General features: G+C 34.0%; 1 protein-coding gene and 1 long non-coding RNA gene across 5 annotated transcripts; one reads left to right on the top strand and one right to left on the bottom strand.

Annotated features, from left to right (window-relative positions):
• The first annotated feature begins 1,563 nt into the window (after positions 1-1,563).
• Positions 1,564-18,461, top strand: LOC117159414 (phospholipase B1, membrane-associated). 3 transcript variants are annotated; one of them, XM_033339230.2, is made up of 10 exons: positions 1,564-1,763; positions 1,856-1,996; positions 4,114-4,443; positions 8,516-8,625; positions 9,814-10,018; positions 10,740-10,916; positions 11,382-11,541; positions 14,373-14,532; positions 15,733-15,884; positions 17,900-18,461. In XM_033339230.2, the coding sequence occupies exons 3-10, from the start codon at positions 4,342-4,344 to the stop codon at positions 18,076-18,078; spliced, it is 1,245 nt and encodes a 414-aa protein (XP_033195121.1). In that variant the 5' UTR covers positions 1,564-1,763; positions 1,856-1,996; positions 4,114-4,341; the 3' UTR covers positions 18,079-18,461. The 3 variants fall into 3 exon arrangements, with proteins under 3 accessions (XP_033195121.1, XP_076479751.1, XP_033195122.1); XM_076623636.1 differs by lacking the exon at positions 17,900-18,461 and adding an exon at positions 15,954-16,880; XM_033339231.2 differs by lacking the exon at positions 1,856-1,996.
• Positions 18,462-18,578: 117 nt separating this feature from the next.
• On the bottom strand, positions 18,579-25,006 carry LOC117159415 (uncharacterized). Of its 2 annotated transcripts, none has more exons than XR_013059861.1 (2): positions 23,628-25,006; positions 18,579-19,792 (listed from the first exon to the last, which is right to left on the bottom strand). It is a non-coding gene; the product is annotated as an uncharacterized LOC117159415 (long non-coding RNA). The 2 variants fall into 2 exon arrangements; XR_013059862.1 differs by having other exon boundaries at positions 18,579-19,780.
• Positions 25,007-26,857: the final 1,851 nt, after the last annotated feature.

Genomic DNA, 26,857 nt, shown 5'->3' with positions numbered 1-26,857 from the left:
TTAATAGTTTAAGTGTTATAAACTAATAGCGCAAATGTTACAAACTGGTAATATAATTCATAAAAGTTCATTTCTTTTGATCTTCACGGTACCGTAGTTGAAACGGAAATGAGCTCGCGCGCGTGTCATGTGTTCCGTATATATGTCGGGTTATAATTGGAATTTTGGGCGCGTAACAACTCTTCACGTGAATTAGCCATTGTTTCACAAAGCCGAGATTATATTTACACGCATATACAAGACTATCAGAAAGCTTAACAAATAATAAGTCTAACGAATAATAAGTTTGACGAATAATAAAGTTAGTGAATAATAAATTGTACGAATAATAAGTTTAATGAACACTATTAACAATGTTTTTGGGTTCAAACGAATCCACGGTCAACGAGATAACTCTTTACTAAGCGTAAACTAATCTTAGACGCAAAACACGATTGTTGAAAATGCTCGATGTGTCACTCTCCAAGGCAATCGCACGAATGCCAGCCTCGTGGAGATTTTGCTCGCTGTACGATTGCATTTGTATTTTATACCCATTTGGAAGCATCGAGAAGGTTCCAAACGCCGTTGCTAGGCAGTTTCTGCCTGGAGTTTGATCATTAATACAATGTATGTCCCATTGTATCGGCACCTCCGAGGCAACATCACACGTGGCTAGGCCCGCTCCCGAGGCCGCATGCCGCCACAACCAAATTGCTCGGAAAACCCATACAACCACTCCAGACCTCCGTTAGGCAAAACGTCCATCCCGTGACCGTGGCTACGTTCGGCGACCAATTGTCACCTCGAACCCAATCTCGCTATCACAAATCTCGAACAATTACAGCTATGATAAAATCTAGGCTAGAGTACTAGAGGATATTCCCAAAATTTCCAAGGAAAGGTTTCGGCTTTCCTTTCATCTCCGACATACATTTGTTGGTATACACTTAGCGAGCTGCCGACGATCGATCAAACAGAAAAGGTTTGCTGATACCATAAGAAGTGGTTTTTAAAAGTTATAAATTAATGTCTCAAATGTTTTAAAGTAATAGTTCAAAAGTTACAAATTAATAGTTTAAATGTTGTAAATTTATAGTGTAAATGTTGTAAATTAATAGTTTAAATATTGTAAATGGTTAGTTTAAATGTAAATTAATGGCTCAAATATTACAAATTAGAAGTTTAAATGTTGAAAATTAATAGTTTAAATGTTGTAAATTAATAATTTAAATGTTATAAATGAATGGTTTAAATGTTATAAATTAATAGTTTAAAAGTTATAAATTGATAGTTTAAAAAGTTATAAATTAATAGTAAATTGATACGCAATGGTGACACGAATCGGGAGAATACGTACGTCAAAAACGGGTATACATTTTTGCCCGTCAAATTGATACGCGTTGTCGATACGATACGAGGATACGCGATAAATGGTTACATAGCTCTCGTACTCACGTACGATTACTACCGTGTAAGAATACAAAAGAACGCAGGTGTTTCGCTTAGTTGAAAAGTAGAGGGGTTACCGACGACGGATATACGTAGTACATATGTACGTTTCTTCCACTGACTTCGTTCATGTCGTATACGATCTCTTGCTTGTAGTGGAAATAACGAAGATTATTTTTTCCCTCTATATTTTTGTGATATTTTCTTTGCAGTTTTTTAATGCAGGCAACATTATAGTTCGTATAAAGAAAATTAAAAACAGTGAGAAAGTGCGCGATTAAAATTTAGTGAAGAAGAAGTGAAAATGATCAATCATTGCGTTAAAGCCGATGGTATTATATATTATTATTATTATTATTATTATTATTATTGTAGTATAGTATAGTATAGTATTATAATTAAAAGAACATGGATGTGAAAACAGTGTAAAGAAGCTTAAGGAATCACGAATGAATTTCTCTTGAAAGCTCGGGTGTAAATTAAAATGAAACATCGTCGGGCCTAGTTTTGGTTGAAACGACTGCAAGATATTGATACACGGAGAAGTTACATTTTTCATTGATGTGTAAGTCACCGTTTGTAGAATTTATGTACGCTAATTTAGATGCGGATGTGGAATGTTTTCTTATCCTTTAAACGAGATTTGCACGGTTTGTCCTATTTTAACTTTTCCTATAAAGTAATGTATATACTAAAAATAACATTTATCGACAGTAATGGCTTTACAATCTTAAATTTAGTACATACATAAATTCTTTTCTCATAATAATTCAACAAATAATACGAAATTGTTTTATAAAAACGATATTTATCTTTAAATTCATATCTCTTACAAGTAAATCTTATTTCCGGCTTTAAAGTATTATTGCTTACGTTGTATATACATATTAGTTTTTTCTTTAAATGAAAAACATGATCGTTTATGCACATATTATGAATATCATACATATACGTACGTACGTATGTATGTATATAATTGAATGTATAAATTTGAAATTGAGAATTTCTATTGTTAAGAAGTAACGTGTATGCAAAAACTAAAAGAAAACTAAAAAGGAAACATATTAAACATAGAAAATATTAAAGTATATCTTATAAACTGCATTAGATAATATGCTAATGCATTATGAAACAATTATGATAAGCAAGAAAATTGGAATTTACCATGGACCTACACAAATGTATCGTTTTTGTCATTTCCTTTTTAAATATAAACTTTGTAGTTTCTCCATGTAAATACCTTTTTAATCTTTCATTAGGACAGAGCATAATGTTTTATGAAATTAATAATCAGGAACTCAGAATCTAGTAATCGTTTAATTATTCTGTCTCGAATGTCTACTAATGTCGTGTTTCAGTGTGCATTCATCAAAATATTACAAATATTAATGCCCATTTTAGACACTATTTATAACTATTGTACACTTTTTTCACAATAACATCACTGTGCAACAAGATTACTTTAAGAATATGTGATAAATCATGGACATATCGAATTTTTATATCATATTCGTCCCGTTCATTTATGCGAAAAAACATTTCGAGCAATTATTGCTGATACAACGGTACAAGGTGACAGAATAAAGATTTGTAACTTTTAGATTAGATAGCACTCACCGAATGATGCCAAAAGATTCTAACAAAGATGGATGGAAAAAGTTAATATTTCCAAACATATAAACAATTTTTTCCTTCGGTTAAGGCGACTGGTTGTATCGCTTCGTGACATATCGTGCCATATGGAAATAACGGATTATCTTATCCATTCTTGTTAAAAAATTATCCGACAAAATTCCAGGGAGATCAGGTTGTCGAAAGAATTTTCGACTGAATTTATAATTTGATACAGTAATTTGAAAAAGTACTTGACTTTAAGCTTATACAAGTGGTAGCAGTTTAAGAAAGCATTTATAGTTAGTTTACTGTAGCAGCTACTTCAGTATTTGATATAGAAGTTAATAGTTTTTCACCAAATTACCAATAAGGTTTTAGTAACTAAGTATACTTTAAGATGCGACAGCGAATGTGTAAATGACCAAGTTCTATATATTCATCCATAAAAACAAAACACTTCGTACTCGTACGGTATCGTAAAGCATGTTAAATGTTGGCAAAAAACGTCGTCTTCTATAATTCTCGTTATATCTTTATATACGTTATGTAATATCGTTTGAATGTTTGCTGTTCTATTCCATTATTCGAGGGTCAGCGCGATTCATCGAATTTCACGATTGTTCGTTTAGGAATAGTTCAGGAATAATAGAAAGTTTTACGCGTCACGCATGCCAAACTGTTATTAGCTCCGTTTAATCAACTCGCAAATTCGATTAATAAACAATTTATAGGACACGAAATTTTCTGTAGATTGTTTGTTATTTGCAAAGTTTAACAAAAGAAAAGTTAACAAGCACGAAAGGTTTGCATAATTTGATTAATTTTCAGTTTGATAGTTTAAGTACTTTGATCTTAGTTTGACTCTTGCACGATAATTTATTAACTGATAATGTTAGTGAATCGGTAAACTACAAATTATAGATTATAAGTATCAATTTTATTTTACTTTGCTTTTTTTGTCCAAAAGGATAATCAGATGGCTTGTAACTTGTAAAATTTCATTTCGTTGAAATACTTTCCCTCGTCTGTTGTATATAAAATTCCAGCATATAATAATGCAATTTGCAGTTTTCTTCGAAGACCGTATGTCACGTGAAATAACCAGGACATGCTTGAAGGAAGCTCGAGTTCAAGGTTTCGGCAACGGTAACGACATCGATACAAAGAAAGAAGAGAAAGTTTCATTCGTTGAAATAAATCTCTCGAGCTACTATAAACCTTGAAACCTCAAAAGGAAAGCATTGAAAAAATAGCACGAAATTTTTAGCAAATCTTTTGATTCTCGTGCGCTGCATCATGAGAATCGAAACCAAGTATCCGCCGTTGATCTTAATACTATTGCCAGCAGTCGCGGGTTCTTTCGTGGACCTGTTGCGAAACATGCTTCAATCAGGAAGGGTAAGTCCTTTCGCTAAGGCCCACTAAAACACTTGAATAATCCTCCTCCTACAAAATTAATTTTTTAAATTAATTTTAATTACAAAATTGTAGAAATATCGTGCCTTTACGAGGTTTTTTTTTTATAATTAATAAACATCAATTACGCTTTATAAATAATGGGATATCCCGGTCCTCTTGCGCTTTATCAGCTATTCATGATAATGGTATATTAATAACGAATGACAAGTTATAGGTTATAAATTTTAATTGCTCAATTTTTGGACTTGATATCGAATAGAACAATCAGCTGGTAATTTATAAAATTGACTCGTACAACTTGTTTATTTCATTATCAAATTTGTTACTGTGTTATGTAAAAGAATTAATTGGCACTGGGAACTGACTGAAAGGCGTCGATCAATTAATATTTAGATAGCAATATGCAATGATTGGACTTCGAATGCCTAATGCCATAGATGGTGGTCATATTTCCGATAAGAACATATTTTTGGATATTACATGCATTCGGTACATTTATACGCTTCTATATAGAGCCTCCAAATTTCCAATAAATGCATAAAAGTGCAGAAATTTACAGACTGCACATAATTTTAAAAAATATACACATGCATTTTTTCTTTTTTCTTTTTTTTTTTTTTTTTTTTGTTTATACAAATATTGTAGATTGTAGATACTTGGAAAGTTGAAATAGATTTCGAATTGTAGCAGTATAATGAAATAAATATAGATGATAATTAGATTGAGCCAATACAATCTTTTGTGCAATACAATATTTACTTTCACAAACCAAAATTACAATTAATTACAATTATTTACTTCCGCAAACTATTTTTCTCCTCGCAACCACGTTCAACAGCTACTATACTAATAATAAGTCCACTCGCTCCATAGATTCGTGTCACGTTCATTCGTCTAATCCATTGATCGATCAATGTTCGGTTAATACAAAAAGTATTATTTATTCTACAATATATCGGTTGATTCAACTGAATGATATCAACTTGACTATCAACCATGTTACTGCTGAATTTTGATCGGTTTCATTGTTTCCGCGCCAGAATGTTGCATGTTAACGCGACAGTGCAACCTATGTACATGTTACGTTAAACCGGAAGAACGACTAGACAACCAAAGAAACGAAAGAGTGCTTTGCATGCCGAGTAATTTAGTGAAAGGCCAGTACTTTTCTTTGAAAGAACAAACTAGACCGGATTCCCCGTGTTTGTTCGGTCTCATGTTCAGTCAGTCCATTTTCATGCACGGGCACGGGCGTCCGTAAATTATTTGCGACCTGTATTTAAGCCACGATGCGATAGAATGCAAATGAAGGAAAGCAACCGCCGCGACGTGCATTGTATTTTATATGTGCTAAACTCGTTGCCACTAAAATGACGGTTGGTATAGGATGAAATTCTATCGAAACTGATGGTGCCATGTTTACATCGAACATGATACCGCAAATGCTCGCAAAATAATACGCATCGGAACTTTTATGCCTCGTTGAAGAACTCGCGCTAGAATAAGAACGAGAATATAATAAAAAATTCGCTAACCGTAAGTAGTAGTGTGACAAACGAGCGCACGTAAATTTCTTCTTTGCTATTAACTGAAACTTTTCTATCTTCTATATGATGCTCGTTGAAAGTAAATTATCGGTATACGTATACGGTAGAGTCATTCGAGAAGTTGTTAATTTAAATCAGAAACATTTAGGTAATTACATATTTGAAATGATATGGAATGAAAATCACACGAAGGAAACGTGATAAGTACAGTTTTCTTTTATTTTTGCATTTTAAAATGTGTCTTTAAAATTAAACGGGAGTATTTGAATACGACGTAGGTGGAAACGAAAACAAACTTGTCAGGTCCAAGGATGTAAGTTTTCTAACAATAACTATGATGACTTGACCAAGTTTTAAGAACGTTCAAGATATAATTATTAAAACAAGCAATATTTTAAAGAGGATGAAACTGCCAAACCAAGTACATATCGAATATATCGAACCCTTGAGAACAGTTGTTTCTCCTGTCAAAAAATAAGAAATATGATTTATTATGTTTCTCGTTTGTAATCTCCAAATAGTCACTTTTATCACTAGCAACAAAGTCATTATCTTTCCTTGGTTGTTCATTATTTTCTATTCGTTTTCTATTCATTCTATAGAATCTATCTGTTATATTCTCGGTCGGTTTTCAATTCGTTTTATAGATTATAAAGGGTAAAGTAATTCGAGGAGGTTTTCGCTTTTATTCTTTAAAAATAAAATAAGATGCATGTTATTTTCCGTTATACTGCTATACGTATCTCTCGCGTTATCGTTATAGGGAAACCTAATATGTAACATAATATGTATACGTAATGTATAACGAGTAACTAACTCTAACTTTATTTAATTAATTATAATTTAATTCACAACTACTACTAGACACAAGCAAATTCACATGTTGAATCGATCATTAAACCATATGAATTTCTGGCTGTGCCCAGGTCTAATAATGAATTGTAATTAATTGCGATTAATTATATAAAATTTTATAGCGAAAGAAAACTTATAAATTTAATAGAGAAAAATGTTATATATGTTGGAGATGAAAGAACACCGGAGCCTTTGGAATTTTGGATAATCCCGCAACATTGTAACCTAGAGTCTACTATAGCTGTAATTGAACAATTGTAGTTATTCAACCCGTTTGTAATTGTTCGAGAGTTGTGATAATGAGCTTGGGCTCAAGGCGACAGTCAGTCGCCGAACGTAGCCGCGGTCACGGGATGAACGCTTTGCCTAGCAAAGGTATGGAGTAATTCTATAGCTCTCCTTAAAGGAAATATTCGTGGCGACACGCGACAGTAAACATTCCAACGGTTTCTGTCCCGTGGCTCGCCACACGCAGACCCTATTCTTCGAGCAAGATGATTGCCAGATGTCGATGCGTCTCCGCAGTACATGTTCAGCTAGCCTGAGGGCCCGTCATAAATCTTAGGATTTAGTTGACTAAAGTCCTTCAAACAAACAGTCTTTGTCCCAGCTACGGGAAAATAGGAGAGACCTATTTTTCAACGAACGGCGTCTCCCACTAGCAACTTTCCCTCGAGGGCAACTAGCATCTTTTTCTAACCACCGATATGGAGATTGACCAATTAGCAGCAACGTCAATTTCCCTTACTTTCTGAACGAAGGCTTTTCTCGACGAATCCGATGATCTCGTATCCTTAGACACACCCCATTATAGTTTTCCTCTGTGGCATCATCGGGACGGGAAAGGCATTCTCGTTCGCGATCTCACTGATGAAAGGAGTAACCCTTTACGACCAGTGAATATCACGCATCCGACTTAGATTTTGTGTGTACGTTCATCTATCATCCCGTCGACCGCGGATTCGTTATTGAACCTAGGATCATTGTCATTAGTTTCTCGAGTGCCTAACTACCACGGTTACTTGTCCGGCTCTATAATAATCGTATTTGCACTAGTCAATGTCTTCTCTATTGCATAACGACAACGTGTAACCCAAACGAAGATTCGTTTCACGCCCCTAACCCTAATTCTAATGTCCGCTCCGACATATTTATATGTATAAATAGGTGTTCGGTGACAGGTGTCAGGGAATATAGCCAAAAAGAAACAGGCCAAAATACCCCTGCACGCGAGCAGACCTTCTATCCGACGAACGAAAGTAAGACAGCTTAAGCAACGGGGTGCATAGGGATCGTCAAATCGAACGATACAATATGGGCAGTTCGTGTAAGGAGGTTTGCTCGCACACTCAAGATATTTCGGCTAATGTTTAATTATTAATACCTACAAAGACAAAGCCGAGGATGTAATTTTTTTTTATTCTTGACATTCGTCTTATTTCGACTGCAAGAATCACTCCTTAAATTTCCTGACACCTGTTACCGAATATGCTGTGTAACGAATGTATATTATACATACGTGTATGTGTAATGCATAAGTATAGACGCATTTTATTAAAAGTAATTACATTCAAATAATAAAGAAAAGTGCAGATAGATGTTCTGGACATAGAATAAATAATTAAATATAAAAAAGATTGTCTCCTTAGGATGATGTCGACAAAAATGGAATTGTGTATCCTGTGATATATGGTGGCATAAGAAGTCAACCTCGTGTTCCTGACCATGTGCCATTTCCGTGTAATGTACAATTTGGGAGGTATGTTCGATCAACACCTTTTTAATTAAGATCCTTCACCGAAACATGCCTTATCATAGTACAGCATAACGCACTATATACTATAATATAATATAATGTTAATGTAGCATCTCATCGCATCAGTGCTATTACAATTATTATGGATCGCTTATTTATATGTATGTATAATGTATAACCACGTACATATGTATGTGTAATATACTTCATTAATTGAAACGAAAGAAGAGATAGAAAGAAGAGAAACAGAAAATATTAAAAGCAAAAGTCTATAAAAGCAATTAAAGTTTACTAGTATGTTTCTTCAGTTTCGTTACTTACTGTCGTATCAAGTATTGTAATAGTAAATAATTTCAAGAATTAATTAATCAATGGAAATCAATGATATACGAGTTTGTATTTTATTTAAATTACAACAATCCTTAAATATAGTTCCTATTTTGAAATATTTAGATTTTTACCTTCATTTATTTACTTATTTATTTAACAATCTACCTACCTCCTATAATTTTCAAAACAGAAGGCCGAAACTTTGAAAAATTTACTACGAAAATTTGTTTGGCTAGTAAAAAATAATTTTTAGTAGATAAATTTCGATAAATCTTTAGTAAAATACATCAAATAATATTGCGATAAATGAACTCCAATGAGTTCGTAATACAGAAATATTTTCTTAATCCTCAACAGCTTAGGTATCAGTCTGGTTTATCATTATTTAAATAATATCGGTACATAGTTTTTGCCCCGAAGTAAACAACTAGTTCCTGACTCGAAATAAGCAACTATCTGTTTCCTCTTCTTTATTTAAAGTCGCCGAGAGAAAGTGAGATATCCGAGAACGAGTAAGAGGTCCGTAAAAGCGAGGGACCACAAATTTTTACGATCGAGTAAACAGAAACGTCGTTTAAAATAGAAGACTGCCCGGCCGATCACTTTATGACTTGCCGCTATCTCGACACTCTGGAGACTTCGTTCTTTTTTCTCTCTTGCCTGCCTGACTCGTAATAAACAGTTGGTCAATGACGAGCGTGTTACTTATTTCGAGACAAGACTATAATATTTAAGTATACAAGATATTTTGTTGCGACTTACAAATGCACATAGTACATAGTATGTATAGTAATCGTTATGCGTAACAATAGTAGCAATAATTTTCAATTATCCTTCTTATTCCCTATTCTTTTACCTTAGATCATTATCACCCCCTGACAGTGTGCATCGTTTACGACCTGGTGATATAGATGTAGTCGGTGGACTGGGCGATTCGTTGGTCGCAGGAAGCGGAGCTCTAGAAGAGTTTGCAGTAGGAACATTTATAGAAGCACGTGGAGTTAGCTGGTGTGTGGGTGGTCAAGGTGATTGGAGACGATTCTTAACCGTTCCTAATTTGCTAAAGGTATTAAACGCATTAAATTTACGTTCTCCTTGAATCCAATTTAGCAAATTGAAGGGAAACGCAATGTACGCATGTTTTTCACGATGCATGCTCACGCATTGTTATTATTGTACAGTAGACATTTATTCTGATTTAAAGATAATGAAACTCTGATATAATTATTGGTATAGATATTGTTTCGAATACTTTAGGAATATATTTATGTTTCGATCTTTGACCGCTTTTATAAACTCACTTTTCAAGAAAAATTTTCTTTTTAGTGCGTATGAATTTAATAAAAATATCTACGATTCTCTGTATCCTTACTACACTGTAGTTTTATCGTAATTTCAATGAATAGTACGGTAGCATTAATAAATATCATTAACACATGGTTAGAATTTATATTAGAAATTAAATATCTAACGTATGTACCGATCGTCGGCACATTGCGGTGCATGGCGTTGCCCGACGGTTGATCGCGCCCTATTTATACGCGAACGATTTACGAATCTTCGGGAATTTTCTGGATTCTGGATTATTCCAAAGTATTCCAAATACTAATAATTCGAGGCTCTGGCGCAATACCGCACCCTTTGCGCCGCGACCCTCTTCTCATTGTCGATATCGTGGCGGGTCGACTAATGTGTCGAGAAACTGCTATTTGCAAAAATTCCTTACAAAATCGACAATTACTATGTACTGTATCATTGCATATAATTGTTCTGTATTATTGTATTAGGTGTTCAATCCCAATTTAATAGGATATTCAACGGGCACAGGTGAATTTATCTCAACGAAGGCGAAACTAAATGTAGCCTTTCCTGTCGCTGCTACGGAAGATGCGCTACAACAAGCTCGGATTCTTGTTCAGAGGATCAAAAGGGATCGAAGAATAAACATAAAGAAGCAGTGGAAGGTATGTGAAATATTACATAATATTCACGTGACAGGCAGTAATAAAAGAACCTGACCCAAAGCTTTACCTCTTAATAATTTGATGAAACATGACGAAAAATTCCAAATGAACGATTTAAAAATTAATTATTTTTGCGTTTCTGGTGTCAACTAAAAAAGAAAAAAAAAAAAAGAAAAAAGACATACGTACATACTTTCAACATTTTATAGAAAATAAATATTAATCAATTGGGTGAGCTATTACTACATTTAAGATGCGAAATTTATAGTACTATACTTGACAACTTGCATGAATCAATCGCATTCTTAAAAGGTTAACACATAACCTTGAATAGACGAAGTATATCAGATATTTTGCAGTGTTTACTACAGTGATAAGTAGGAAATATATGTATGCAGAACGAAATAAACTTTACTTGATACGTTTGCTTTTAAAATAACAAGTTTGAATATTTCTGTGTTATAGCTGATTACAATCTTCTTCGGCGCAAACGATATTTGCTCCGCGGAATGTTTCAATCGTGTACAATTTTCGCCTCTTCGCTACGCTCTTCATCTGCGAAGGACGTTGGACTTCTTGAAAATTGTTCTACCTCGTACATTAGTCAATCTTGTGCCAGTCATAGGTAATGTTTACGATAATTCTGAAAAAGAATGGTTTGAACGTTTCAAATGGAATCTTCGTCTAATATTGCAACCTAAAACAGGTGCAACTTAAAATTTAAAAAATTAAAGAGAAAAACTCGGCTAATTTATTGCAAGGATCAGGATACAACACAACTATAAAAATGGTGAATATATAAATAGGGAATGTCATAAAATCACATTAATTTAATTCAAAATTATAATTTGAAATAAATATTCCATAGTTCTAGTTCTACGTTTATAATAATAGTCTAAAGTATAAGGAAATTTTTAAATCCTATATTATAAAAAGAAAATGATAGAAATAGAGCTTTTATAATACGTACAATTGCTTGAACTTATGAGCGCCTTCGTCATGAAATAGCAGCGTTTTAGGGTGACCTTGTGAAGAGAAGTCCCTCTCGATGCAACGATCTCTACAACAACCTCTAATAAATTACTGTACAATCTTTTTTAAACGATTTATAGCACTTTAAACGAAAAGTGTGTCGCTAACATTAGAACATCCCAGGGTATACCACGAAGAAGTTGCACGTTGCACGGTCGATCTTGTGTCTCGTGTGTCCTTAAAACGAATTGCTAAAAAAGATTTTTTCAAACCACGTAGAGTCGCTTGAATTCGTAAAATTTGGAAAGGGAAAAAGCGACTTGAATTTCCCATGCTGTTTTGCAACAATCTTCAAAAAAGTGAAGTTCAAGAATGTGAGAGTGCAGACTTCACCATTTAGCCTTGAAAATGAAATAAACTGTACGATCTCTTTGTTTTCATAAAGTTACATCAGTTCAAATACACATCGACAATTTTTTTGATCAAAATTCAGTGATTCTTTAATTTTATGACGTAGTGCATAATAGAACGTGTGAAGTGAATCGGATAATATTTGTACAAGTGAAACATTAATGAAGGAAAGATGAGTTTCATCGAAACGTTCATACACGGTTGAAGGTGGATTTATGTATATGTATATTATTTGTTCCGATACGAGACACAACACGGTACGATTACAGCAAGGAATAAGCAATAAGACACAGCAAGAGGCGACACTCCAAGCGATACCTTTGATGCTACTCGACGATGCCTTGTCCCTTTATTAAATTGGTTGTGGCTATACGTTCAGCTAAGCGGGATTTTGCTGCAAGTTACCGATCATTATCGAAGTTTGCCGTATGGACATTTAAATTATATGTCTATCTAGAAGTGGTTTCGTTATCAAGATGTCACCTCTTGCTGTTCCCTACTTCTTGCTTTCATAGCTTGTACATATGTAAATATGTGCTGTACAATCTTCACACAGCAGGTATGTAACCAACGTCAGCAGATACATCTTTATCAACTTTTGCGGATGATGTTGCTATAAATAGCTAAAAATGAAAACGAAAAAAAGTTTTACAACAAACATTACGCATACTTCAAATTTCGTTTAAGAAGTGTAATATTAAAATCAAAGAAAACAAATAAATCCAAACACATCACATTTGCATTGAAGAAACAATCAACTCCTGCTATATTGCTAAACGATAAAATTATATCACAAGCGAACATGGTAAAATACTTGGATATGTATTCAGGTAGACGACTAACTTGTCGAAAATTCTCGAAAATCGAAATCATTTCAATCTTGCATTGCCACATGTTCCGCCGAGAAATAAAAACAGCGAGTAAAAGAAAGCCACCCATGCAATCTAGCAGTTGGATTATGCAATACATCTATTTTAAGAAAACTGTACACAAAGAACCTGAACCATCTAAATATGCACTGGTAATCGTTAATCAGACATGTGTATACTATCAACAGCTACTTGCTCGTAAACTGAACGGACCACTAGGAAAATAGCTATATACCATTATTTCCAACACGATAAATCAAATCACCGGACGTTTTCTTTTTTTGCGAGAAAATTGTAAACTGTAACTAAGAGAATAAACAAAATTGGAAAGGTATGCCTAACAGGGCCATAAAAATACTCGAACGCTTAAAGATCGAGCGGGCAAACGGTAAGTTTTTGTACAGGGACTGTAAACATTGATAGTCATCGGTCAATAAGCAATAATCAGCGCGCTTATTTGTTCTTTGTGGATTCATGATTACATTTTACCTTACCCTTATTCTAAAGTGGACTATAAACAGTCAGCGTATGACTTGCATAGACAAATCTCAAATGGTCACTTAACGTTAGCTTAACGTAGCACAACATAGCTTGGCTTGGTGTATATTGAAGATGGCTGTTCATATTGTATACTAATTATTTATCAAGTACATACATACATATAACAAATATCTCGTAACTTCTCGTATTTCATCACGGTATCATTAAAATTTTAATATGTTTTATATAACACACATGATGTACGTATAAAGATTTCTACAGTAAGTATTCAAATACTTCCGTAAGCCACCAGGTATATATATATTAGATCTTTTTATACTGGATAAATGTCATGCGGTCCCCCTCAGTCCGCTAAGTCTAAGAAAGAGCATCAATCCGTTCCTCCTCTAGACAAAATCTCTATTCTTTGGCAATGCGACGTCGGATCGCTTGCCATCCGCAAACTCACCACATGCATCCTCTAAATAGTCATATTCATATCGACACTTGATTGCTCGGCGACATCGAGCAGCCAGTTATCCACTTTCTGAACATTCACTCAAGATTCATTCTGCCAAGATCCTTACTCAGGCCCAGTCATAAATAGCGGCGGGTTATCTGCCGTAATATCATTAAGAAAATGCGATGTCGCTAACATGTATGTACATATCTCGTATAGATGTCGTTTTAAATATTTCACTAATTAAAATACTTTAACTTATAGATGTTACAGTTTCTATTAGGTTACCACAAAGTACCATGTGCCATATATTACATCCACTTTACTGTGCTTGCATGCACAGAGGTAATCGACCGGACATTGCGGCTTCGAAAATGTCGCATCTTTATCAGCAAGCCGTCGAAGCTTTAATATATTCAGGAAGGTACGCTTGTAATTGAGCAATCGGTAAATATTTCTTATAACTGCTTATAATTATAGAATTAATAGAAAACTTGCGTTAGCATATGAAACTTTGTTTAAGAATATTTGAAATATTATTCATTTACCTTATCATGAAAGATGGTTCGAAGATGGTATCCCACTGGGGGTAGCCATCCACATGCTATATTGCTATATCACTAAGCTATAATATTTTACCAAATGTCCTACTGGACAAATTGTAAAATGTAAATAAATAAATAATAATAAAAAAAAGAAAAATGCAAGATGGATTGGTCCGGGAGGAGAGATTGTTTGGCCCGCGAGTTCGCTAGATCTTAAATCACTGTTAGACTTTTAGATCTGTGAGGAACAGTGAAAGCGATTGTGCATCGTACGAGAGTCAATTTGCGGCAAGAACTAGTAGAAAGTATTAACGGTACATTCATTGAATTAAAGCAAGATAAACATAAAATCCGGAAAGTGATAAACTCAATCTCCCTACGAGCTATCAAGCTTGCATTCGAAAATGAGAACAGTATCTTGAAATGAAAACACAAATTAACGTTTTTCTAATATAATAAACCGCGGTAGTAAGGCGTTTACGTTTAATGAAACAGAAACAACTTGGCGCTGTGCTGCCCACGTGGATTTATCATTAAGCACAAAGCCCATTTCAAGCCCATTTCAAACCTAGCAAACTTCGCAAAGAAATAGTAGCTACCGACATTGTCCACCTAATGGTGGCCAATGGCAATTTTGCTCAGATTACAGCGGGCCATGTTCGCTATTCAACTATTTCTTCGGATTTTGCTGGACAGAGCAACGGCAATGTATTGACATTGCCCGGGCAAAATCGACTTTGTTTGTATACACGTACTTTACGAACTTTATCCGTAACACGCATAATCGAATGTATTTGTATAAAGACTCCAGTATAAAATTTAGCGAAGACAATTATTTGTAATATTATTCAAATAATTTTAGAATTAATGTTTGAATAAAGTATTCGAATGAACATATATAGTAAACAAATGATAATGAATTACTCGAATAAATAAAAAGAATAATTTTCATCGAATAACGAATAATTAAATTATACGACTGATAGAATATTCGAGTTTACGAATTTATTCGGATAATTATCTCAGATAAATATTTATTGGAAACAATTCGAATAATGCCCAACTTCTTTTTATTTTAGATACGATACGTCTCCGAATTTTACGGTGGTATTGCAACCGTTCATTAAATTATTTAATGCTCCGAACGCAAACCCAAAGGGAGCACCACCGATTGACCCTAGTCTGGTGACGTACGATTGCTTTCACTTCAGTCAAAAGGGACATGCATTAGGTAGGAATATAAATAACAAATAATACAATTACGAACATTTATAATGAAATAAAATTTCTATTTTAATAGACTCACTGTAAGTTGTTCAAAGTTTCCGGCCATAATCTAGTTTTGTAATATAGTGTCAGATAACGAGATTTCCAAAGTAATGTCCTACTTCGTAAATACGTTACAATATCGCTCAAACGTTTCTGATTGTTGTTTATTTCATAAGAAAGGGAAACTTGGACCTAAGGATTATTCATCAAAAATATATATCATAATAATCATTGATTCACAATTATTTGAAACTTTTTTTATGATTTCATTCTTATTACAATCTATTAAAATCGGATAATCAACAAAATATACTTATTATGTCTCTCTTCTATATCTATAATAAATTCTATAAATATTTAATTCTATTCTATCATAAAATCTAGTATATGCTAAGTGAATAAACGCCTCTTGGTATAGGTTTTGTATTATTTATAATTGGAATTTATTTTCATTTACAAATGTTTGATTAAAGATTTGCAAAAATTCAATATCATAAATGAATTTAATTATGGTTTATGTATGGTAGTGGCAATAAACGCTCGTACATTGTAACCATTCAACGTTCAGCTATCTGTATCTCAATTTTATGCCGAAAAAGTAATTGAATAAATTACATCTTGGAAGCCTACACGGCGATTGTGTTTTCTCTGCACTCTACGTCATTCATCCTAAACGAAAGTACAAATCGGTTAACAACGACCACACCAAAGTCAAGTACTAGTTAGTCTTTTTATAAGATAAGTTAATCAGAAGTCATGGATGGTCTGACAACGAGGCAGCGCATCTGGTGTCTGTTTCTCGCTTGCTGTACATGTATACGTAACATGAAGTTGGTCATGATTTTGCAACAATCTCATCCACGCAGTTAATTGTAAATCGGATAATGTACATAAAAAGATTGTTAATTTAAACGCAATAAATGATATAAAGTAAATGGTTGTAGGGGGAGGGGGGAATGCTCCGATACAACTTTCTTTGTATAACTATTAGTAATATGTAAACAATTATTAAAAGTTTACGTAATAAACGTAAAAAAATTAATTTACGAAAAATTCGATATCTCTAATATAAAGTAGAAATGTTTGGCAAGAAATATTCCTTTTATTCTATATATAGCATCAATCTTTATATATATATGTATATATGGCAGCGATAGAGACTTATCGTTAACATAAATTTTTTAAGCTTATATAGCAAGCTTTCCTTTGCATTTTTTACGTTTGGATGTTTAAACACGGGTTTAAAAGCAATTATGAAATCGGAATCGGTCTTGGTTCATGAAACAGTCATGAGAACCGAAAGAATATTATAATTGTTGTGGATATAACAACGGTCGTAATAACTGTTATTTTTCTTATATCTATAATACATATTATATTCTTGTATAAGTTTAGTTTAGGTTCTTATTGGTAGTGCTCTTATCGATTTTGGGAAAATATTTCCGTGCAGATGCGCTTCCATCCAAAGCATCCGTGGAATATCCTGTTTAGTTAGTCTGCTTACATAGATTTCGAGTTAGAGTTAAGTCATCGTATTCGGCCACACCACAATTCTAGATTCACTGTAGCGGTAATGACAGTTGTTTGTATGTAAATGCCTCTGGGAAACCAGAGCCGAACGGCGTTCGCATCAGTTACATGTACCATATAGCAAAAGATTGTTCAGAATCATGCTCCGACTGATTAAATCGACACTTGAATATCTTCTTTTAACATTATCAAGGTATTCGATGCATTTTTTCATTTTTGCATGATATTATGTTGTATTATATTACATTATTTGTAAACTATACAAAAATATACAATGATACATTTGAATCGTCACAAACATTTTAATAAAAATCAATCGAGGACTTGACAGAAATTTAATTCAATAACAGCTTCATTTCATAACGCGTGCAATTGTTCTACGATTACGTACATTCCAGTGTTTTAATAATGCGCAGCAAGTGACATTTGTTCGCCGTTTGGTTTTAGGGGCGAATTTACTGTGGAACAATATGCTGGAACCAGTCGGGAATAAAACCGAGCATGGGCTACCAGAAATATTTGAAAGGCTTTTGTGTCCGAACGAGAGAGCGCCGTACATTTTCACGAATGTAAATTCGAGATATTTTCGAATGACAGGACGCCAGGATGAGACCATACCCAGATAACAAACGGAGTAACACTGACAGCGACGTTTTCTCTTGTGATAATTACTGATACGTATCTCAATGAAAAATCCACCGTGTCAATTTTCACGTTTACATGCACGCAGATATTCGTAAATAGACGTGCAAAGTGAAAAAGATGAAGAGCATGATACCTTAGCACCCTGATTATTACCTAAACTAATTAACTATAATACAAACGGATAATCCATTTGGACAGCTAAAGAGTGAAATTATAAGATAATTTATATTTATACAAGTTATGTTTTTTACCTTCATTTACAATAACAGATAAAGGAAAGTTTAAGAAATAGACGGAACGAAAAATCACTGTAATTTTACAAAATGGAACGATGTTGAATCACAACAATGAATAATGTAATTAACCGTACTGAAAATAAATTTGAAATGTTATGGTTATGACAAAAACGTTAACTTGAACAATATTCTTTGATATCGAATTACTTTAACATATAAAAAACATGGAACAAAATTACACCAAATTTACAAAATCTTCTAGTTTATTTATAATGCCAGAAAAAGATTGTAGATCTACGAGATCTGATACACAAAAGTTTTCTATATGTTACTACATAGTAGAGTACATATAACTACATAGTAACTATATAGTATGTTATTAGTGTATGTGCGCGATATGCGTTAATTACTTAAAATTAAAATATTTTTGTGCGCCATACACGATAATAATCGTATACGCACTAGTACGAAGTTGACATCTCCGTTAAGCTGCGTCCTCATTGCGTCGGCATTTGCCAGGCGGCAATGCCACCTTGGTTGCCATTCTTGGTTGGCGGTGCCAAACAAATGTGGCAGTGTGACGAATGCGATGTGTGTCGATTTTGGCCAGGATGGCCTCAAAAGCCGACCAGCATGTCAATACATAATTTGCTGCAACTTTTTGGAACAAATCTCTACCGAGCCAGAGACAGTGTACAATCTCGCTTTGATAATCGTCACATTTATTTTTCATACATCCTGGACATTGATATTGATTGATACATCTAAAGAAATCTGAGAGGAAGTAGATTTTCTACAACTTCACCTTCTCTTCCCGTACAACAGTATTTTAAAGGCACAACATTCCTTTGATACAACATGATATTTTCAACTAAATTTTCGTGTTATAAAACGGTTATCTGTGAACATATTGAAGAGAGAGAGAGAGAGAGAGAGAGAGAGAGAATCGTACAGATAACTGAAACAGATTGCTATTTTTTGTGCAATTATTCAATTTTTAGCTACGTTTGTAAAGTAGTTCCAGATAAAAGATACTTTCCCATGCGAAAATAATAATTCATCAATTTCAAATCAAAATTCGATCATCCTATAATACTTATAATAGGATATAATATGTAAACTTAGAGCTACATATGAGTAAAAGTAATTCTCTGAAATATTGTTGAACAGTATGGGAAAAGAATCATCAATCTTGTTTTTAAAATTATTACCTGTTATTCCCCTTAAGGCAAAGTCCATGAAATTAAAAAATCACTAACCTTCGATTGAACGTACCTCCTTTCACTAAATACGTGGTAAGTTTATTCGTCAATTATTCGGAATCAGCTGCACCTCACCGATTTTGATGATCTTGAAATATATTGTGAAGGTCATCATTCTGGACAACTTTTCCCTATGCATGTTATCGTCGTTCAATCCGTCTTGGTTTCCGAGATATCTGCAAAAACTTAAACAAGACCTATTTATACATGTAGAAGAAGAATTAATATTACAGCAGTATTAAAGTATGATATAGCGACAGATGTATCAAAGTCTAGTATGAGATGATCCATGGTCATTTTTAAACGATAAGCGATTTAGTTTTATTTTCTTGAAATTACGTTGCGCTCCCATTTTACAGTACACGGATATTTATACAAGTCCCAAACGAAATCGCTACATTTTAAATAGCGTTATCTAACATGAGATAATTATACAGCCTATGATACTATTTTCTTAAAGTCGACCGTTCCGTACTCGAGCATTCTTGTAATCTAAATATCTCGAAATTTCTATATTTCGATAATTATAATTTTATACATTTTTGCGTAATTGGAATTTCCCAGAAATGTTTCCAATAGACACTCGCAATCTAAATACTGTATTCTTGTACAAAAGTATGTCTTTCTCTTCCTTTTTCTTCTAGTGGAAATTGCGATATGTATTTAAACTTAATAAGTCGCGATTATAATGTCCGGTTAAAAGATATCCAGAACGTTCTCGTAGCAAGATTGATCGAACTGCCTTAGTACACGCTATAATGTGCCGGGAAAGTGAACCTTTACACACGTGTGTTGGATCAATACCATGTTTTATCAAAAAATCTCCTTCGTACGTACCATGAAATTTTGTTCTTCAATATTTCGTAACACATTCTTAGGTAGGACCGATACAATTTTTCTAATATTTAAGCAGAATTTTCTGTTCATATAAAAATGATTTCTATCTCTATGTCCAACGGCAGGTGGTATAATATATGGAGACTGCTACGTATGAATATGTATTATGCATGCATAAATGTAATAAGAATTTTAGATTACATATTTCGCTGTATTTTCTGCCAATGTACCATGAATTTATTCCGAATCAAAATTTAATACAACGAAATTAAAATTTTTAATTTAATAGCTACCTTATAATTAGATTGGAAATGTTTATGTATTTGTAGAAAATTCAAAGTTACCAAAATGTACATAATGTGCAAAAATATGTGTATAAATGAATTTACTGTTATACTGTAATACTTACGATTAGTAGTGAATTTCTGTTTAAAATTCATTTCTCTAATTAAGCCTATAAAAATGTGTAATTGCATAAATTCTTCCTTTCTCATTATCTTGTATTATCTTCATTGACAAAATGATTAACGATAGGGAAGGAGGCCTGTTTGGAGGCCTGGAGGACAAATGTTTATTAAAATTTATTAAAAGATGTATTGGTGATTAGGTATAGGTGACCACAGAAATAATTGCAACCTGTATACCATAACAGAATCGCTATTTTCAACATTATATTATCAAATCCCATTCACATATCACATTTAAATTAAAGAGAAACACTGTGATATTTATTCTACCATACACGCATATTTACAAACTCGAGAAAGATAATATTTTACTTCGAAATAATATTTTATGTAGCAGGACTGATGTAAGCAACTGTAATCCACGATAATCCATGATAAAAACAACAAAAGAATTTACAACACTGCAGTTGACAATTATCTAATTATCATTTGAATAAAAATTGCTTGCTGTTGCAAAAGCACACTTGTAGGTAACTATTGACAATAAATCTTATTGACCTCACTAACGTCTCTCAATCGTCTGCAACGGTTTGAATTCCAATTAAGCCAATAACGTAATATGTAAATATTTCAGCATTGAATTATTATTATTACTATTATTGCGTACGTTTCCAGAGCACTAACTTATAACTATAGCTGTTTAATTGACTCAACGTATACGCCTCTTCACATAAAATCATTTAATCGAACATATTTGTTACATTCAACTGAATTTTCCTTGGAAATTTACAATCAACGGTGTAATTCAATATGATCGAAAGATGTATCTGACCATAAGATTTTTATTAATAATAAGTGACTTTAGTTTTGACTATTACATTTAAGCAATTTATATGTACATATACAATATAACGTAGACACACGCGCGCGCGTACATACCAAGTATCTCACCTGATATTGAGATATCGGTTTACGTTACTATTATTACCCGCAGCGAAAAATGTTTCAGATAGAAGTTGAATGAATTGATGGCAGGCATATTGTGATGTTAGTTATTCTGTATGTGGGCGTGAATTATGTGAGGATAAACTTTGCTCTTTTAAAAGGAATCATGTATCTTTTAATACATTAATCGATACAGCGCGAGATTTTTTTTATAGAAAAGAAACTATTAGTTTAGTAGTGGCTATTTCAACTTTTATTGTGTAAAATTTATCGTATGAAAGACAGGGAAAAGGAATATATACCAAATTGTTGCCTTACGTCTTTCCACTCATAACAGTGAAAACAGAAATATAGGGGGCCCTTTTAATCTGTCTTCCGTGTCGAAAATTAAAGGATTTCAAAATAAAGAGTTTGTTAAGTAACAGAGTGTAGATCTATGCTATAAAGTTTGATGACTACAAAATACATAGATACATACATACCAATTTTATTATTGGATATTACCTTATAAAAGTTAATTTATCCATAATTTTCTATATAAATACCTATATACTAAATAGTAATATATAATATATATATTGATATATTCATATATTTTTTAATATATAATTCAGTATTATAGTTCCTGGTAATTTCATAAAAAAATAGTATAACTCTTTGTTATTAATTCCTCTTTGATTTGCATACTTACCGAATTTGGTAAAATTTACTTACTGCTATTGCAAGTCAATCAAAACGTTCAGATACATGGATACAGTGTATATGGGGATAGAGGAGGAGATGGGGATACATAGTTACATTTTCCATCTTTTGTATGTTATAGGGTAGCAGTTTTGAAATTTCAATACGTTGTCAAGTAATTTTGTTACCAGCATACGAAAAAGAAGATATTAAAATGTCGTTTATTTAAAAAATTTCTATTTAAAAATTCTTTCGATTGGACTTAAAAGATTCTTCCTATTTTTATCTATTCTATATTGAGATATATTTCAATATTTCTTTGTATAGATACAAAGTGACATTACAATCAAGAAATTAACAAATATGTATGTAGTTATCATGATTTTTCCTATGGTCTTCATACGTTTCGAATAGTATGTAATTTGCGAAAGTATGAAGAAAAGAAAATGCTTTCTTAAATAGTTTAACTTGTAATATAGTAATGGGTAAAATATTAAATTTATAGATGGAAAATATTTCTTCAACGGCTTAACATACAATTATTGACTGTAATGTGAGTACATATATCGTGTGAAAAATTTTATATTAAAATGTAGAAGAATGAGAGGAATGTTATCTAATGCAGAAGAATGAGAAAAGAGTTGAGGAAGGACGAAACAACTAATTTTTCAATAAATATCTTTTATTTGGTTCGAATATCATGCGAAGCAAATAAATTAGAAGTAACATACTATCGTCGATTTACAGATTCATGTAACATGTACATATTTTTCATGTACAGATTCAGCGACTAATACTGACTTTTGACTAGTAACATAAAACTAAGAGCCAACTAAAAAGCGTTTGCAAATTATAACGATTATGGCACATGGTGGTCTTAACAATGCTATAGACGTGTATATGTATAATTAAATTTCGTCTACAAAATAAATAATGTGATATGCAATAAATATAGCGCTTGTATGCGTGCGTAATATGTATATCCAAGCTGAATTTACAGTTCGATATATGGTTGTTATATGTATTTCGATACGATATTCGGTAACATTTGAATGGATTTGACAATATTCAGTGATCAACTCCATATATTTTGATCGCAGTGAATATCATTTAGATTTCTTCTAAACAAAAATGACGTTTATATCGCAGTTGTGATATTTACCGTACATTCGAGTAGCCGTGACTCGTACGATATCCTTTGATCATCGATCCGAGCAAATAGCCACGATCGATCTTGACGACGCGACGGCGCGGCTAGGCGCGGCGCGGAGCGACGCGGTGTAATAACACCTGGTCTCGCTGGTAGATATATGGCTTCGTATTTTCACCAAGTCGCGTCGCAACTTCCCGCGTTGGTTCAAAACGCGTCACCTCCGCGGCGATGGGGTCGTAGCAAGTCGGCCTTTTATGCCGTGCAATGGTATTTTTCACGGCATACTTTGCTGATACTGCTAGCAAACTCGATCGAAATCTCTTGCACTGTTAATGACTTCTCTTATCGGCTTGCTTTCCCGCGAGGACACGCAAAGAGGATGAAACAAAAAAGCAAAAACGGAGAGAAAGAAGAGAATCACAACATTTCACTGGTTATCTTCCTCGGTGGTTCACTTCCTGCCCCAGTGTAAAACCCCCCTGTGGTTGTGCGTGCATCTGGTCAGGGAACTATTGCTACCCTTGGAACTGCCACTGTCGGAACTCGACACACTTTCCGATCTTCTGATGGATCTTTTCGTCGGATCGAGTAACTTGTCCAACATCTGTCGTATAGTACTGTGTTTGCGGTTAAACGGGTTGGTGTACATGTTTGATTTCTCTTTGGGCTTACTTTCAAACTCGAAATGAATCTCTTCCGATACGCGTTCCTCTTCAATCGGTTTTATCAAGAGAAAACGTTTTCTCGGTCGCGTGATTAACACGCTGCGTATCACTTTTTATAATTCGAATGTACGTTTCACAGTGAAAACTAGCTGAACGGCTGCACTGGACTGAAATTACTTTAACCTCGGTCGCTCTTCGAATGGTCGCTAACCGTTACTCGCTGTATTTATGTAGCCACGACGTTCGGTAACCTTCGACCGAGCTCGGATGAGATCGGCTTGCCGCGCCGTTTCACAATTATCTTTCGTTACGAGCAAACGACTAAAATAATGAAACGACAAACGGCCGATCTACAGGTGCATCAGATTCAGGAGATATGTACACACATGCTACGACAAGAGGCAAGTGCAGTCGCCTCTGGTTCCGCCAGAGAAGATACACTGGTGAAAGTCAAGGGTAATAGGTATTTGTCCACGTGCCGCAACATGCATATTCAATGCTTACTGTTTATGAGTGTCGCGCCGTTCACGTTTGACGCACACGCACCGGTAGAAAGGGGAAAAAGGAAGGCAAGAAATACATTGTGTTGCTTTGTGATTAGACATCTGAGTGGTTTTATGTTGATTCTCGCACGAAGAGCCAACGGATCTTGTAAAGACAGGAAAAAGGATGAAAAAGGAAAAAAGATGAAAAAGGAAAAAAGATGAAAAAGGAAAAAAGATGAAAAAGGAAAAAAGATGAAAAAGGAAAAAGAACTTTGCTTCGAAAAGATGACCTATAAATGCAATGTAGATATTCCAGACTGAAATCTGATAAAGATTCTTAGAATTAGCGAATTTAGTATCCAATAAAGATTTTTAGTTTTGGCCTATCTATTTATGAATAGTTATTTATAGGGAAGGTTATGCATATATTCTGCTGGTTAAAGTGAAGAACCTTATATATAATAATCAGGAGTGATAAAAGAAGTGATTTTAATTCTGCTGCTCCCTTTTGGTCATTTCCAATCCAATAGTACTTTTCTGACGCTAAAGATATTTGGAGTTTGAACGTAATGTTATTATAAAAAGAATCCTTGCGCGTTTCTCGTTTCAATTTTACATTTGCTAAAATTTTTTTTTTTTTATTTATTTACCTTTTTACAATTTGTCCAGTAGGACATTTGGTAAAATATTATAGCTTAATGATATAGTATTGTAACATGTGGATGGCTACCCCCAGTGGGATACCATCTTCGAATTTGATTGATTTATTTCTTTAATTATCTCAGATAATACGTGTTTGTTAGGTTATGTCCTTTGTGAGATCTGTTGGGTGTTCCTTTTTAATCTTCTTTTTATGCTTGATGTGTCGACCGTTTCCGCTGCCAGCCGGTTTGGGTGCGTTGCTATTCTTTCTCCGTGCCTCCTTGCACTTTTGTTAATCTCCTCCTTGACCGTTGGTATTCCCAGGTCTTTCCGAATGTCCTCGTTCCTAACGTACCATGGCGCGTTTACTATTGTTCTGAGTATTTTCGATATTTGATGAAATGAGAGCGCGATTGAAATATAAAAGTTCCAGGATTACTACATATAGGATTAATATATCATAAAGAGATAATTCACTTTCTGCGGTATTTATTATTTTTGGTTAAATAAAATTAAATATAAGATTGAACATGTACCGTACCAAAAATCGAATCAAATAAATATTATAATATAAGATATTTAATCAAAGTATTTTAAATAAATATAATTAACCTTCATACGAATCTTTAATTTGACACGTGTTATATAAAAAATCCGATATTTATTCGAACCTTTATTTCTTCGTTACATACAAAGGAATATTTGTCAAAAGACTCGCTACAATTGCTTTTCAATAAGCCCTATCGCTACTCAGAAAATGTAGATTTTCTCAATATACATGTCGGAGATGAAAGGACACCGGAGCCTTCCCCTGGAACTTCGGGAAAATCCGCAAAAATTAAAGTTTACAGTTGTAATTAAACAATTTGCCGTCATTCTGCCCAATTGTACTTGTTTGCGATTTGTGATAATAAACTTGGGCTCAAGGCGACCATCAGTCGCCGAACGTAGCCGCGGTCAACGGGACGGGCGCTCCGTCTAACAAAGATGCGGAGTGATGTTATGACCCTCATTAAAGGAAATACCCATAGAGGTACCCGACAGTAAAACATGCCAACGGTTCCTTCGGACAATGAATACCTGATGTTGAGGCACGTACACAGCATAGGTCCAGTTAACCCGAGGACCCGCTATAAAACCTGGGTTTTTTCGGCAATTAAGATTTTTGCAAACGGACAGGCAGGCTTTGTCCCAAATTGACCAGTCGACAGCGACGTCAATCCGAGGATCTCGTGTACTTAGACACCCCACCATAGTTTGCCTCGGTGGCGTCGTTGGGACGAAGATTCATTCTTTCTTGAGATCTCATCGGCGAAGGGAGTAGCGCCTTACGATGAGTGAATAGTACACGTTTGAGTCAGAGCAAGTATATCTTTCATCCCGTTGACGGTGGATTCGTCATCGAACCTAAGACCAACGTCACTAACATCGCAAGTGCCCAACCACC

This window comes from Bombus vancouverensis, chromosome 1 (genome assembly GCF_051014615.1).
Source record: "Bombus vancouverensis nearcticus chromosome 1, iyBomVanc1_principal, whole genome shotgun sequence".
Taxonomy (NCBI): Eukaryota; Metazoa; Arthropoda; class Insecta; order Hymenoptera; family Apidae; genus Bombus; species Bombus vancouverensis.
Note: the sequence above shows the minus strand (reverse complement) of the source record. Positions and strands in the feature narration are given on the sequence as shown.

Coding starts and splice junctions, on each gene's coding strand:
- LOC117159414 (XM_033339231.2), top strand. CDS start 4,342: ATGAGAATCGAAACCAAGTATCCGCCGTTGATCTTAATACTATTGCCA. Junction 8,626..9,813: donor TGTAATGTACAATTTGGGAG/GTATGTTCGATC, acceptor CTTTTACCTTAG/ATCATTATCACCCCCTGACA. Junction 11,542..14,372: donor CAATCTTGTGCCAGTCATAG/GTAATGTTTACG, acceptor TTTAACTTATAG/ATGTTACAGTTTCTATTAGG.